The sequence below is a fragment of the Oryza sativa genome, chromosome 8 (assembly GCF_034140825.1).
Source record: "Oryza sativa Japonica Group chromosome 8, ASM3414082v1".
Classification (NCBI taxonomy): Eukaryota; Viridiplantae; Streptophyta; class Magnoliopsida; order Poales; family Poaceae; genus Oryza; species Oryza sativa.
In genome coordinates this window covers 6,364,276-6,380,560 of record NC_089042.1, presented here as the reverse complement: position 1 = coordinate 6,380,560, position 16,285 = coordinate 6,364,276, and the positions used below count along the sequence as shown (strand labels likewise).

Below are 16,285 nucleotides of genomic sequence, written 5' to 3'. Positions count from 1 at the left end.
GGAACTTACTGCCCAAAATTTCTAGCAGTAGAACTCTCCCCAAATTCAAGGTTTTGCATTCCCCCTAAGACTCCCTTAGAATTTGGGGGTGTTTGGCCCATGGCCCCTGGAGCAGCCAAACCCTCAGATTTATGAGTTACCTGAGACGTAGAAGGTGCAGAAGGCGTGGCTCCCTTCTCAACCACTCCTTGCCCTTGTTTGCTATTGGAATCAACCAGCAGATCTTGGATTGCCTTCAGATGCTTGGTAACCTCCTCCTTGTGAGCTTGAGCCAAAATCGCTTGACTCTGGATTTCCTCATGAATTAGCTTGTTGTCTCCTTCTACCTCTTTCTGAAACTCCTCAAAGTTTAACCGCAGTTCTTCTACCGCAGCCTCCCACGCCGGCATCAAGACTTCTTCCTCCAATCCAGCAGCATGTCCCCTCCCCATGGTGAGAAATACAGATCTGGAGATTTCACAGGAAAGAACCTTGGCCTCTCCCAACCCTCTCTGCACTTCTCAATTCTGCATCTTCTCCACCAAATTCCAAAGCCTGGCTACGGAATTTTACAGAGGAACTTGTCCTCAAACCCTCACCAGCTTAGGACTCTTCGAATTGGAGAAAACTTGGCCAATTTTCGACTGATGCTCTGATACCTTTGTCAGATCCCGGGGTCAAATGTCACCAAAAATCTGCAGATTCGAGCTAATTTGGGCTAAGTAGCTACCTAATAGGATTCCTAAGGCAGAAATTAAGCTAAGAAAATTAAAGGATGCCGCAAGACAAGCAAGTAGGAACTAGGGTTTATATTTCTCGATCCCTTTTTCATCCACCCAGATCGCCTTATATGGAGTACGGGATCTGAGTGAGGAGGCTGGATAGCTCAGCAGGCTGTGATTACATTAAGTTTCAGAGTTTTAGGACAAAGAAGTACAGACACAGTAATTACTGAAATGAACCAGCTCCCTCGGATTTACATCATTGAACCGGTATCTTAGCATCTGCGCCGCCCATTCCCGCAACTCCTGTTTCTCTTTCTGATAAACAACTTCTTCAGATAAGCAAGGCCTGACACGAGCTTGCGGACAGCATGAATGGCGACGGTGGTGGACGAGCTCGGGTACGGTCGTACGGCGAATTGGATGGTAAATCCTGATAGGGCTGCGAATTGGGTGGCATATACTGAAAATTCTGCGGACGCGTAGTGGGCTCCCAGCGGACACGCGGACGCGGGTTCATCCAATCCATCTAGCTATGCGGCCTTCTCGTGGGGCGGCCTTGCGAGACTTTTTGCGGGGCGGCCTTGCGGGCAAGCGGGCTGGCCCGCTTGCCACCTGCACCCCTAAGCGAGAGGCGGATGCGGAGGCCATCGTGACGCGTTCAACGTCTCGTGCAAGCGCAGGTGGGGTCGGCGGAAGACACGGTGTTAGCGGGGCAGAGGGAAGGCTGGTGCAGCGTTGGCTTTACAAGCTTTGCAGAGGGAGGTGCAAGGGTAGGCAGAGGGATCCAGGGCCGGTCAGTATCGCCTTGTTGCGTCGAGCATCGGCTTTAGCACACTACAAGAGCTTAGGCCTTCTATGACTAATTAATTGTGACAATTACAGCCTTTTTCTTGTCATTGTACCCCTTCTATGACATACTAGTGACAAAATAGCTATAGTCATTGAATCCCTGTCATTATCCTCCTTCTGTGACTAATAGACCCAATTGTCATTAATCGTAGTGACAATTGCACGCTTGTCACCGGTCTATGACAATGGTTATTTGTCACTATATTTGTCATAATACATTAGATGGGATGCTGACAAGTGTCTAGCCATCTGACGTGGCATATGACGTGGCGTGTGACATGGCATGTGGAGTATGACAAAAATAATTGTCACAAAAATGAAGTTGGCCCATTTATAACATGGGCTGGTTTTGCAATTATAATTCAAATAAGCCTAACTAGCCCATGGGCCAGCCAACCAATTTTGGCCCATTTCTCAACAGCCTTTTTATTTTTTTCATGTAAGCCCAGTAGTATTTCAGCCCATTTTACAGTTGATATTGCAGCCCAAGCTCATTTAAAGAATCATCATAAATAATAAACAACTTACAATTTTATAACAAAAATAATTAGACATCCAAACAGATCATTTCCTCCAAAATTAATGGTTCATACAGCCTACATACAATAGTTCTAAACATTCACCATCCATACAAATGAATCACAACAAAATACGTCCACCAAAGTCTTACAAGTCCAACAGATCACCAGGTCACCAATCAGTAATACCAAACATACATCCATCAAAATCATTCTAGTCAAGGAAATAGCAGATGGCAACTTCCAATCATCGCATGTTCACCAACTGCAGCAACCACTCCACTTACAGTTTCAGTCATGGAAACAATAGCATACACAAGTTTTTGTCATCACGAGATCACTAACAGAAACAACCACACTCCGGTCCAGTCATGCCAAAAGCAAAACACATGGTGTCATACTCTAGTCACAGTCACACCAAACTCCATTCACAGATCACCAAAATGAATCCAACAGCCTGCAAAGAACATTGTGTCAGGAATTAACACTAGTAAGAAATGAACACAAGCTCAACAATCTAGTAGTCCCTAGGGGCAGCAACCTTTTGGAAATTATATTCACCAGTGGTTTTATTTATTCAGCCTCATGAGTCCTGGCACTATAGGAAGTCATTGTAGTAGAGATATTGATTCCAAACAGTACCTATGTTCATTTGATTCCAGTATCTAACTATATCATACAATACTACTAATAGTATAAAAAAATGAGAGGTCCAAGAACAAGAAACAGAAACTGCATTATGTAAGAAGAGGCATATCATAAGATGAAGATGTGTACCTAAGCGCAACCAAGTCAAGGAGGAGTGGTCTGATGAGTGACCTGAGTCTGTCCAAATGCTATCATCTGTCGAATGAGGTTCTGAGTATCTGCTGCTGACTTCTGAGTATCTGTTATTGCCTTCTTTAGGTTCTCAATCTCCTCAGCTTGTTTCTGAGCTTTTGCCTCAGATTCTTCTGCCTGGGCTTCCAACCTCTGGACCTTTTGGCGAAGTCCTGCAGATTCTTCCTTCTCAGCCTCCAATTGTGCTTGTAGCTCCTGCATCTGCGGTGAAATAGATTTTGGAGCGGCAACAGGCTGTTGAAGTCCCACATTACGAAGGAATGTGCTTGACTTTGTCAACACTTGGGCAACAATATCTGTGCAAGTCATTTCCTGCTCCCCTTCATGTACTGGTCTTCTCAAAATGGCTTCCATATCATCCTAGCAAGACAATGATTTGTCAGGTTTCCTTCACAATTTATTTTATCAGTAGTTTCCTTCACAATCTCTACTCTAGTCCACTTTCACTATTTATTTTTTTCACATTGTAAAGTTACATTGTATAGCAGGTTCTTGTGTGAAGATGATGATTAACGGGTGCATGAAGATGATGATTAACGAAATAACAGTTCAATCAATCTGGAGCAATAGAGAGTATACTTCAATTAGATGGAGAAGTCCAAGTTATGTATTTGTTTATGATATTGTAGCTAAAATTGTACATTTTTTTTCCTGAAGTTCACCTTTTCATGTAAGATGTAAATTACCATTCAGTGAATGAAATGTGTGATTTTTCGACAAGTCCCTCCCTGATTTTTTTTATTTATAATGCTAAAGTGTGATGCAGTCTGATGTTCTCCAAATAAAATTGTGGATGCCAGAATTGAGGAGGTCTTCTCTTGCCACGCGTCCTACGACCTCTCCGTCCACCGCTGCGGCACCACATCTACCCCTTCGCACCCTCCCTCGCCGCATCCCGCTTCCACGTCGACGCCGGGGGCCTCCTTTTCCACCACAACTTCACTGCCTCGTCTTCCATCGTCAAGGAGTTCATCCTCTCGGTGGACGCTGCTGGCAACACTTCCGACTGTCTCATCAACGCAACGGCAGCAACATGTGCACTGTCCGCGATTTTGGTCGTTACCGAGCCTGGCTGCCCTTCCCCACCCCCAGCGTGGCGCCATCCCCCACCCTCGATGAGGTGAGGCGCAACGGTGGACGGCACGGCGCCCTTCCCCCACTCCGGCGTCCTCCTTCACCGGGAACACTCAACCCGCCGCGACGCTCTCCCCTAGCCCGAGAATTGCAAAGTGTAGTTAACAACTTTTTCATTAATTTAAATTCATTTAGGGCCTCAGTCAGTTCGAAGCACTAATATATATATATATATATATATATATATATATATATATATATATATATATATATATATGGCAACATATCCTATGCACACAAGCCCTCACGTGTACACACGTGTACACCAACTAAAAAATGTCACCAAAAAATCTAGAAAAAATCATACCCATACTTTCAATTGTATTACACCTAGGGTTAAAATCTTAACGTCAAATTCATTATATTTTAGCCGTAACAAAAAAAACAAAAAATCTGACAGTTTTAAGGTTGTAATTTTGTCAGAATTTTATCTTTTTTGTTATTCTCTATGTAGAATGAATTTGAAGATGCGACTTTGCACGTAGATGTAATACTATTGAAAGTACATGTATGAATTTTCCTAGAATTTTTTGTGATAATTTTTAGTTGGTGTACACGGTGTGTACACGCGAGGGCCTGTGTGCATAGGATACGCTCCACATATATATATATATATATATATATATATATATATATATATATATATATATATATATATATATATATATATATATATATATAAACGTATATGAAATTAATAGCCATCGTAGTAAGGATTAATAGCCATCGCATTAATGACCTTTAGGCACTGCTGCTAATAATCCTAGTACAAGAAAATGCCATGTCATGGATCATCCAAGAAACTAGAGTAATGATGCCTAGAGTAGAAACAAGGCAAAAGATGGCACAGATATTCCAGCAACTATGCTGTCCTCTCACAATCCAGAAATAAAATGAGAGCAACAAATGTCAGTACAATTCCAGGCACCAAGAACAGCTGGAATTCGCATATCTCAATTAAGGAGTTTACACAATTGAGTTCACAATTCATAATTATTTCACGGCTAACACATTAGGAGCTGTTTAAAAACAACAATTTCATCACAACTCAGATTCACATATCTCAATTACTCGACATCACTATACTCACCATCATCATTAGGGATCATAATTGTACATTCATTTTCACTATCATACTGCCCTAAGGTATCATCATCGTCATCATCATTGTACAGGTCATCTTCTTCAACTTCCAGATCCCGTTGCCTGCGAATCTGATCAACTAGGGACTTTGGTACACTTATACCATCTTCGTTGACTGGTTGTTTGTCGACCAGAGATCCTTCCATGGTTTCAACTCGAGATATTTCCTGCTCATCATCTTGGTATGTCAGATCAACCCCTCCCTCTTGCCTGTCATCATTTTCCTCCTCATTCACATTCCACAAGTGCCGATGCGAAAATTTTTGAACAACTTTCCAGGGTTCACCATGCTTGTTATCATCCAAGTAGAAAACCTTTGTTGCCTGTGTGGCAAGAATGAAAGCATCATCCTTGTACCAACAACTTCCATGGCTGATGCTTTTGAAATATCCATCATTCTTCATCCTAGACTTTTTGCTACAGGTATCAAACCAATCACACTTGAATAACACCACTGTCCTTTGACTGTCAGCGTCAGAGTTGTACTGCAACTGTATTACTTCTTTTAGCTGACCATAAAAGTCTATATCTTCTCCATTATGTGTGCCCTCAACCATAACTCCACTGTTTTGTGTTCTTCTACTGCTCTCACGTTCCACGGTGTGATATCGGACACCATCAACAATACATCCTGAAAATATACGAACTCTAAGAAGTGGTAGACTTGCCAATGCATATAGGTCTTCATCGATTTGTTCTCCATTCACAAACCTCCGAGTAGCAAGCTGCAGTATATATATATATATATATATATATATATATATATATATATATATATATATATTAGCAAGGTACACCAGAAATAATGCAAGTACTAGCAGACTACTTAACTCTAAAAATTTGTAAATAGATTTTTCCTTAGGTCCATTTTTTATGCACAGGTTCTTCCATATTGGTCTACTTGTTTTTTAGGGAGAAAAAGACATTTTCTCAAAATGATTCAGGTAACACTAGCATGAACCTGATATTTCTTACAATTAGAGAAAAAAAATGGTGTGACTTCTCTACTTAATATACCGTATTTCCTCGTGTGATGGTCATCACTGAAAACTGCAGCTTCCTCCAACTATTGCACTAGCATGTGCATGAAACTCCACACAGCACCATAGCCCTACCAGCTCTTTTGACAGGAACAAAATGCTATGTGGATGTAGCCACACAGCCTGACAACACCCCACAGATGAACAAGGACGCTGGACTGGGAATCTCCATCACCAATACGCAACAACAATCATCCTATCAGACTTATATACAGGGAGCTATCAGGAATGTCATCATGGCAGAAGAGGCAGCTGCACTTAATTTAGTCATCTAATCTCAAAACTAAACATGCTGCTAATAAAATCATTTGTTGTAAAAAAACAAAAAATGCACACGATGCTCTATTCCTCTCATGTGCTTCATTCTGCCAAGCAAGGTTTTCAACAGTAGAAGCAATGATGCATGATAGCACAGCTGCATTTTATTCATGTACATATGTAAATTTCATTTGCATTCTCACTTCAGTAAATGAGATATGTATGAGATATATTCATTTGCAATATACTGGAAATACTTAAATAATGATATATTATCACAGAGTCAAAACTGAAAATACTTAAATAATGACTCACATGTTTCCTAAACCATCCTGGAAATTCCTTAGCAAGGTTCCCCTCAACATCATGACTGCCAGCAGTTTGTAAATCCTTCATGTAAATCCTACAAACAGGTGCACAACTCCCATGTAAGAGCTAAAATTTTATATGATACACAAATAAAAACAGGTGCGCTATTCAAGGACATACTCTATAAATGGCTCGACCTCCTTAGTATTGTTGAGGACATACCAAACCATCCTATCATACTCCTTCTACTCATATGTAAGCCTTGGTGCCCCCAACAGATTTGCTCCATGCTGGAAAATAGATAAACCACATCTACTCATAGGAACACGCTCTTTGTTCCTACCCTCACGATTGTGCCTAGTGTCAACATCAGCAAAATACCTTGAGCAAGCAGTCAAGCACTCATTTGCGACATATGCCTCTGCAATGGAGCCCTCAGGCCTTGCCATGTTCCTTACAAAGCGTTTCAAGGTCAGCAACCTACGCTCTACAGGGTACATCCATCCATATTGAACAGGACCTCTTAGGATTGCATCATCAATTAAATGAATGCATAAGTGCACCATCACATCAAAAAAGGCAGGCGGGAAAATCTTCTCAAGCTTGCACAATATTATTGGGATTTCACCTCTCATCTTGTTCAAAGCATCTAACTTCAATTTCTTAGCACAAATTTGCTGGAAAAAGTTACCTAATTCAGCAATTGTTTCATATATTTCCTTATGCATGATTCCTCGGAGACCGGCTGGTAATATCCTTTGCAGAAGGATATGACAGTCGTGAGTTTTCAATGCCTGTACTTTGCATTCATCAACACTAACACACCTTGCTAAGTTGGAGGCATATCCATCTGGGAATTTGACATTTTTTATGAAAGCACAGAAAGCTTTTCTCTGGGCTTTAGTCATCACATATGGAGCATGTGGAGCAGTGCATGTTGAATTCCCATCATCCTTCAAGTGTAAATTTTTCCTTATGCCCATATCTTCTAAATCGAGCCTCGCAGTAACAGAGTCCTTTGACTTGCCTGCGATGTCGAGAAATGTACCAAGAAGGGCCTCACATATATTTTTCTCGATATGCATAACATCAAGATTGTGTCGTAGCTTTAAATTAGACCAATATGGCAAATCCCACAGAGTCGACCTGCGCTTCCAGCATTGACCTTCTTCTACCCTCTTTCTCTTTTTGTTATTAGGATGGTTCCCAGGTCTTACATGTTCCACCCTCGCCAATTGCTGCATCAACTCATCCTGAGTAAATTCTTCCGGTTGCGCACGTTCTTCAGTCTGACCATTAAAATCTTTCTTTCTCCTCCAAATATGGTCCACTGGAAGAAAACGGCGATGGCCAATGTAGCAAATCTTGTTCCTAAGTCTTTTGTAGCAAGGATTTTTATCACAACAAACGCAAGCATAGTAGCCTCTAGTTACTCTACCTGAAAGTGTGCTCAATGCTGGATAATCATGAATGCACCATATGATTGCAGCGTGAAGATCAAATTCTTTGCCGGTCAATGCATCCAAAGTAGGGACACCACTCCAAAGATTTAACAATTCTTCAACCAGTGGCTGCAGGAAGAGATCCATATCCTTTCCAGGGCATGTCGGACCAAGAATAAGTAGGCACATCATGAAGTTGGATTGCTCCATACATTGCCACGGAGGAAAGTTGTAAGGGATAAGAAATACTGGCCACATGCTATATGAGGAGCTCATCTTCCCAAATGGATTAAACCCATCAGTAGCGAGGCCAAGTCGGACATTCCGTGCATCATTTGCAAACCATTCATACTTTCTATCAAAATCTTTCCATGCCTCACCATCAGCAGGATGGCTAAGCTCATTGTCCACTGGTTTCCTCTTCAACTTGTGCCATTGTGCCTCAGCTGAAAGTTCTTTCGATCCAAACATCCTCTTCAACCTTGGAATCAAAGGAAAATGCCTTAGAACCTTTTCTGGAATCTTCCTTCGGCTATCTGCATCCTTCCATCTTGAAGCACCACATATTGGGCATGCATCCTTTTTAGCCAACTCCTTTCGGAAAAGAACACAGTTATTCGGACACACATGTATTGACTCATATCCAAGTCCTAATGCACGAATAAAATTCTTCGCTTCAGCATAGGATGCAGGGAGAGAACAATTTGGAAATGCTGAACTTAAAAGGTCAAAAAAAGCACTGAATGCAACATTGCTGATTCTGTAAAATGACTTGATGTGGAGCAACTTCACCACAAAAGAAAACCTAGTATAGGGACCACCGGGGTGTAGCACCTGTTTCATCTCTTCTAATATGGTGGCAAACTTTGACTTTGTTCTTGGTCCATGATTTTGATCTGGGTACAGATCCTGTACCATACGGTACATTTGATCATCTTCTGGGTCATCCGGAGGCTCATTCGTCTCAAATTCAACATTGCAGCTAACATCTTCATTCAAATGCTCAACATTGCAGCCAATATCTTCATTCAAATGCTCAACATTTCCAGTGACAATGACCAATGGTTCTCCATGATGTATCCACCGAGTGTATGTGTTAGACATCCCGTACATAAGTAAGTCATCCTCCACACGTCCTTTATATTGATGTAACCGATTCAAACACTTACGACATGGGCATAATATCTTCTGACTGCCACTCAAATTTTTACAAACAAAGTCCATGAACTCAGTGACCCCCTCCCGATGCTCCTTGCTAAACAACTTACAATTCATCCAAGTTCTTTCCATCTGTTACATATTGAAATAAGACAAGCATTGAATCAATGACTGATCATTGCCCAGACTGCTATTTTCCTATTTCTATCACTTCAAATCTATGGTTTCAGTTCAAAATTTAAAACCAAAACATAAGTTCTTCTCATATGTACCTTTCCTTCCTAATTGAAGGGGATGGGGCAGTCTCTGGTCGACCTCACCCGCCGTCGGCAGTGATCCCAGGCTAGAGCTCTTGGGGGCTTCCTAGCGGTTGAGCCCGTGAAGCCCAGCGGCCAGGATCTGCAGCCAGCCGGCCCAGCCGTCGAGATCCTAGAGGCGGGGGCGGGCTACTGTCGTCGGCGTCGGGCTCTTGGGGGCGTTCCCAGCAGTTGTGCCCATGAAGCCCGGCGTCCTGGAGCTGCAGCAAGCTGGCATCGAGCTCCTGGGGATGGGGTGGGGCTTGGGATCCAGCCGGCGGTGCCGGGCTCCAGAAGCCGCGTTGGGCGAAGGGCGACGGCGTCGAGCTCCAACAGCCGGGCGCTACGTTGGGGACAGGGTGGGGCTACAGCCTGCGGCGTTGGGCTCCAGCGGGAGCAATGGGAAAGGGCGGCGGCGTCGGGTCCAGCAGGCGCGATGGGGAAAGGGCAGTGGCGGCGGCGTCGGGTCCAGCAGCCGCGATGGGGAAAGGGCAGCGGCGTTGGTCTTTGCTAGATGTGCGTTGGGATTCTTATGTCTCCCAGCAATAGTCTACAAGATGAAAAGAATCAAAGATTAGCTCAGTGGTTTGTCTGTTACCTGGGATGCCAGAGGTCGTGTGTTCGATCCCTCCTCATTGCAAGAAGCGCTACATTTTTAGTCTTTTCAAGTTAATATTCTAACTTACACATGGGTCCCACATGTCCACCTAGACATGCTCACGTGGCTGTGCCAAGGTGTTCTTTTTTAAAAAACAAATGATTTTTAAATTATGACAATCATATTTATTCACTTTTGTCATGAACTATTGTCACAAAGAATGGGAAAGGCACATGGTGACATTTTCTTATGACTAAATTACAACTTAGTCACAAACGCTTGTCATCCAAAGAAAAATTGTCATAAAGGCATCACTACTGTGACTAAAATGTGTTTTGTCATATGAATTTTGTCATAGAAGGCCAAATTTCTTGTAGTGGCAGGGGGCGGCGACTCCGGGTTGGCGAGGCTCGCGACGAGGCCGACTTTGCCAGGCGCGGCATCGAGGTAGGGCATCGGGCAGAGGCGGCCTCGGCTTTGTGCAGCCTTGCAGCGGGATTTGCGGGCAGGGTGGCGTTGTCGGCTTGGAAGCGACGACCTCGGTCTCGCATGCTAGGTACTTGTTGAAAAGTCCAGAAGGGAGAGAGAGGAAGAGGAGAGAAAACTGAGATTTTGAGGGAAAATTTTGGAATAATTACATTGCTCCAAAGCTTGTGCAAATTTTACTGGAGCTTAATGTGGTCATTTACTTTATTTGGTGATTTTCTGGGATTTTTCGCATGTGTAGATTATTTTTTGAAAATTGAAAGAAGTTTTACGATTTTTATTTCAATTTGAACAAATTTTGATGTTTTCTCCTTTTTATTTGAGATGCAGATAACTGATTGGTTTTTTTTGTTCTATATATATATATATATATATATATATATATATATATATATATATATATATATATATATATATATATATATATATATATATATATATATATATATATATATATATATATATATATATATATATATATACCTAATAAAAAAAATACGTAAGGCTTCCTTCATTATTTTTGGTCCGTCGCCGATTTCCCACACACGCATGCCCCCACCCAAAAAAATTCCCAATCGGAATTCAATCAATCTTCACAATGGGAATTCAATGAAACCCCCCGAATCCCAATTGCACTAAGAATCGGATAAGGGAAACACCTTCCAAAATCGGCACAACCAAATCGGATGAACACACCGCAAGAAAAATTCAACCAATCTTTATCCCCAAAAAAATCATCCCACATACATACATCACAAAACTACACACCCTCGGCCGTCGCCGCTGTCGGCGGATCCATCCGCGGCCGCCACCGACGCCGCCACTGCCGACGGATCCATCGCCGCCGGATCTAGGGCGGGAGGGAGGCGACAGGGGAGGAGGGAGCCACCGCCGGCCAGCAGCCGCCGCCACCGCTGACGGACCCACCTGCCGACGCCGCCGACACCGCCATCGCCGCCGGATCTGGGGCAGGAAGGAGTCGAGAGGTGAGAAGGGAGCCGCCGCCGCCGGATCCACCCGCGGCTACCGCCGCCGCCGCCACCACCGGCGGATCTGCCGCAGGAGGGAGGCTAGAGGGGGTGGAGGGAACCGCCGCCGACGCCGCCCCTACCCTCGGATCCGCCGCAACCGCCACCAACCGGCCGCCGCCGACCCGAGAGGGAGAGGAGGAGGGGGGGCGCCGCCGCCGTCGCTTTGAGAGAGGGGATCGGGGGCGCCGCTCGCCGGTCGCTGCTCAGCGCCACCGCAGCCGCTCGGGGGAAGAAGGGGGGGGCGGCGGCGCCGCCGTCGTCGCTCGGCGAGGGGGGGGGAGGGACGGGGGGAGGGGGGAAATGAATCCTAGGGTTAGGGTTTGGGTATTTTTATTTAGCTTAGGATTAATCTGGACTGTCCATTCGATCGGACGGCTCCAGCTGCTCCCACGTCGGGCCGCCGGCCTATTGGGCCACCGAATGGAGGACGCAAAATAGACTTCAATGGAGAAAGAAAACAGGCCAGACACATAGAATAGACAAAAGGGAGGGAATATAAACTTTTCTATATTCGGCCCAAACATAGAAAGGAGGATTTTGATTTTTTTTTCCAATTAAATAATTTGTTAAATGATTTTTGTATTATTAAAAATTAGCAATTAAGCTCTGATAATTCCAATAAATTCCAAAGAGCATAACTAATCATGGAGAATTTAATCAAATTAAATTTAACCATGTCATTTTATTTTTCACACTTGCTTTACTTGTAAATTGATTTAATTATACACCTACCTACTTAAAAATACCAAATATTTTAATGAATTACATAATGTAAATTTTTTTTAACTTTTTCTCAATTTTTTTGTTCTGTACACTTCCCGTTGCAACGCACGGGCACCTTTGCTAGTATATATATATATATATATACACACACAAACACATATACACATGTTTTGTTTTTCTCAATTTTAATTTAAATATGCAAAAATGCAATGATGCGTAGAAAATCCAAAAAAAACAACCAAAATAAATTTTCACCACAATAAATATAAATGAAAAATCTCATTATATTGACTTTCTAAGGTTTTTGTTTTCACAATTTGGGTTTGTTACAGCTTGGCTGATCGGCGAGCTATCTAACGCTAACGCCTTCTCTCCTATTCTCCCTTACCCTCGTCTCCAGCCTTGCTCCCTGCTGGTGCTGTGGGCATCGCGTTGCTACTATCGTGACCAGCGTAGGACCTCCTTGCATCCCAACCACCGGTGCCACCATCTCCTACTAGCACTGTTGCCTCTCTTCGCATCGGCTGGTGTGGCTCTGCTCAAGGTACGGAGCACGTGTGTGTCGTGAGGAGGAAGCGCACACCTACATAATCGTCAATGAACACCGCATGAGTTAACTTCTGTGGCAAACTTTATTTTTTTTATAGTAGTATATAATAAGATAAGATAAATCCTACTTCCTCCATTTCAGGTTACAGGACGTTTTAACTTTGGTTAAAGTTAAACTACTTCAAGTTTAACTAAACTTATAGATAAATATAATATTTATAATATCAAATTAGTTTTATTAAATCAATGATTAAATATATTTTTATAATAAATTTATCTTGTGTTGAAAATGTTACTCACTCCGTTTCGAAATGTTTGATACCGTTGATTTTTTTAGCACATGTTTGACTGTTCGTCTTATTCAAAAAATTTTGTGAAATATATAAAACTATATGTATACATAAAAATATATTTAACAATGAATCAAATGATAGAAAAATAATTAATAATTACTTAATTTTTTTAATAAGATGAATGGTTAAACATATAATAAAAAGTCAATAGTGTCAAACATTTCGAAACGGATGGAGTATTATTTTTTTAAAGCAGTCAAAACGTCTTAAAACGAAGGGAGTATTCTATCCCCCCCCCCCCCCCCCCCGGCGCCCCCCCCCCCCCCCCCCTATCTTGTACATGAGTTACCTACATCTCCCGTGCCCCGCATCAATTGTCTCGTCTACGAGCGGCACCCGGACGACAAGCAGGCGGTCCAGTGGCCTCCTCTCGCCGCCGCCGTCAACGACTCCTTCCCAATCCCGGCCTTCTCTCTCCCTGGTATGCACAGGGCACAGCAGCAGTGCCGGCCCGGCTCTCAATTCTAATTTTGCCCCTGTCTCCTCTTTCCTGCCTCCCTCAAGGTTGCTAGCTAATCGAGATTGATCCAGGAACGGCCCGGGGCGGAGAATTTTGGAGCCATGGGTTTTCCTTCCAGTTTCACGGCATTGGTGTTCGCCCTACTGCTTACCTTCCTACAGTTTTCTAAGGCTGCAAACAGCCACTATCTTTTCAACAAAACCAGTGCTTTGGAGGCGGCCGACGTCAATGGCAACAATAGTGCGGAAATCTTGGCTGCTCCACTGTACCCGGTGAGTCATAGTTACCTATTGGAGATTGCTGTTGGGTCTCTGGGCAAAACTAGACTTGTCAGCTTCGACACAGCCGTCAACATGGTATGGCTGCAGTGTTCAGATTATTGTAGGGATTGCAATCCCTCCCAAGTTGGTACTAGTACTACGTATTACAATGCTAGCATGTCTATAAGCTACAATCCTCTGTCTTGCGATCACCCACTCTGCGGTGCCGGTGACAACCATGACCAACAAGTATTAGCTGAGTGCATGGATGGCACATGTACTTTCAAAGTCGATTCCTTGGACAATAACGGCGGCTGGGTACAAGGCATTCTAGGGTCTGATAGGATATCTATTTCAGACCATTTCTTCTTCCTTTTTGACACCAACATCATCTTTGGTTGTGCCACGGTAGACCACTCAAAATATACCTTAGATCAATATGGTAGTAGTGGTGTGGTTGGCCTGGGCCTAGGTAAATACTCACTCCCACAGCAGATCTCTGTTACGAGATTCTCCTACTGCTTGCCATCCTGGGTTAAGAACGAGCTTTTCTCACCTCCCTACGTGCTATTTGGGAGCAACGCGGTGCTGCAGGGCGATATGACACCGTTCCTCCCAGGGTTTCCCAAGTACTACCTCAAGCTCGAAGGGATCTCCTATGGAATTGTTCGTCTTGACATATTCGGCAGCAATGCCGCTGCCGCCGACCAATATCATCAGCAGGCACAATTTTGTCGTGGACCTTACCTTCCAGATGCTCAGTTCTATGCCATGTCAGTCGAGTCGGCAACATTTCCGCTCATGCTGCCGAGTCGCGCATACGAGCTGCTTGAAAAGGAATTTGAGCAAGACAATCCTCTTCTTATCAAGTCTCGCCTCCAACCCATGAACACTTGCTACAAAGGCAGTGTCGACGATATTGCTGACAATGCCACTATAACGCTGCATTTCCATGGTGGCATTGATTTGCAGTTGTCCAGGAATGCCACCTTTATGGAGATCACCTCCATGAATGGCGACCAAGAGGAGCGCTATGTGTGCCTTATCGTTGACAAGACGGTGGATGGGACAGCGGTACTGGGCTTATCACCCCAACTTGACCACAACATAGGATTTGATCTGGAGAACAAGCAGATCTCAATTTATCGCAAGATATGTTAGTTTGTCCCCTTATTAATTACATTGTTAATTTTCTTCTACTAGCTAATTAGACTCATTGTTACTGTACTTTTCTGCAAGCACCATTCATATCTAATATATGCATGCTGATGAAATGTAATAATGACTATGACTCTCGTAGCTTTTATTTTTTTATTAATATCACATAGCTTGCCAATTCATGCTGGGCAAGACATGCAGGTTGTTACACGCATTGTTGCATATTGTACTACACAAACCCATTTGATACTGGATGAATTTGATTTGTGTGGTGAATTGAGAAATCCAAAAAAACTCTCACAATCTTTACAGCTGCTGATGAGCAGTCAAAAACATACATAGAAGCTTCTTATGTTTTCAACCATAAATCAAGCTCATTATTTCATTAATAGTAAGAAGGATATATATATTCTGTGTAACTCAAAAGCAGCAAAACATATATGGATAAATAATGCAGCAACTTATGCAGGTCTTTGCAACATTTATCTGTTAAGTAGAGAGACAAGAAAAATATTATTGCGCTACTTTATGCGTAAGGGCATTGATTATTTGAACTGGAAGCATGAACACAGTGAAACACTGGGTTTGTTCATGCAAGCAAAAGACGTATACCTTAATTTGCTGCATGGCCACATTCACATGGAACTCAAAACCTCATTCACTGTGCCGCATGAACTCCCTGTTCTTCTTCATCTTCTCTAGCAGGTAGGGAGCCACCTCATTATCGAACTGCCTGATCGCCCTGTCATATATAGCAGCGATGATGGCCGCTAGTCCGCCACCACCGGTGCATCGCCGCCGGAGCTTCTCTATGAAGGCCATGGCCGCGGTGTAGCCGTGTAGGATGTTAGAGTTAATCTTGTTGTTTTGCATATTTGTGAGTCGGTCGTATCCAGCATTGGTTTGTGCAAGTTGTGTACGTGCTCATTATCTCACATTGGTTAGTGGCCAAGAGAGGCAGCCATGATGTGAGTGT

The 16,285-nt window shown here is 43.2% G+C and overlaps 2 protein-coding genes across 4 annotated transcripts; one reads left to right on the top strand and one right to left on the bottom strand.

The window, feature by feature from the left end:
• Positions 1-4,952: 4,952 nt before the first annotated feature.
• Positions 4,953-10,170, bottom strand: LOC4344943 (uncharacterized). Of its 3 annotated transcripts, XM_015795059.3 has the most exons (5): positions 9,668-10,170; positions 6,976-9,527; positions 6,802-6,889; positions 6,206-6,432; positions 4,953-5,913 (listed from the first exon to the last, which is right to left on the bottom strand). In XM_015795059.3, exon 2 carries the CDS (start codon positions 9,525-9,527, stop codon positions 7,041-7,043), a length of 2,487 nt encoding a protein of 828 aa, XP_015650545.1. In that variant the 5' UTR covers positions 9,668-10,170; the 3' UTR covers positions 4,953-5,913; positions 6,206-6,432; positions 6,802-6,889; positions 6,976-7,040. The 3 variants fall into 3 exon arrangements, with proteins under 3 accessions (XP_015650545.1, XP_015650543.1, XP_015650544.1); XM_015795057.3 differs by lacking the exon at positions 6,206-6,432; XM_015795058.3 differs by lacking the exon at positions 6,206-6,432 and having other exon boundaries at positions 4,953-5,819.
• Positions 10,171-13,708: 3,538 nt separating this feature from the next.
• Positions 13,709-15,517, top strand: LOC4344941 (aspartic proteinase nepenthesin-1). The gene is made up of 2 exons (XM_015793885.3): positions 13,709-13,852; positions 13,963-15,517. The coding sequence occupies exons 1-2, from the start codon at positions 13,712-13,714 to the stop codon at positions 15,310-15,312; spliced, it is 1,491 nt and encodes a 496-aa protein (XP_015649371.2). The 5' UTR covers positions 13,709-13,711; the 3' UTR covers positions 15,313-15,517.
• Positions 15,518-16,285: the final 768 nt, after the last annotated feature.

What these genes read in the sequence shown, in the direction of transcription:
- LOC4344943 (XM_015795059.3), bottom strand. Translation starts at nt 9,527, where the DNA reads ATGGAAAGAACTTGGATGAATTGTAAGTTGTTTAGCAAGGAGCATCGG.
- LOC4344941 (XM_015793885.3), top strand. Translation starts at nt 13,712, where the DNA reads ATGAGTTACCTACATCTCCCGTGCCCCGCATCAATTGTCTCGTCTACG. An exon ending in CCCGGCCTTCTCTCTCCCTG is followed by an intron (nt 13,853 to 13,962) that starts GTATGCACAGGG and finishes AGATTGATCCAG; the next exon opens with GAACGGCCCGGGGCGGAGAA.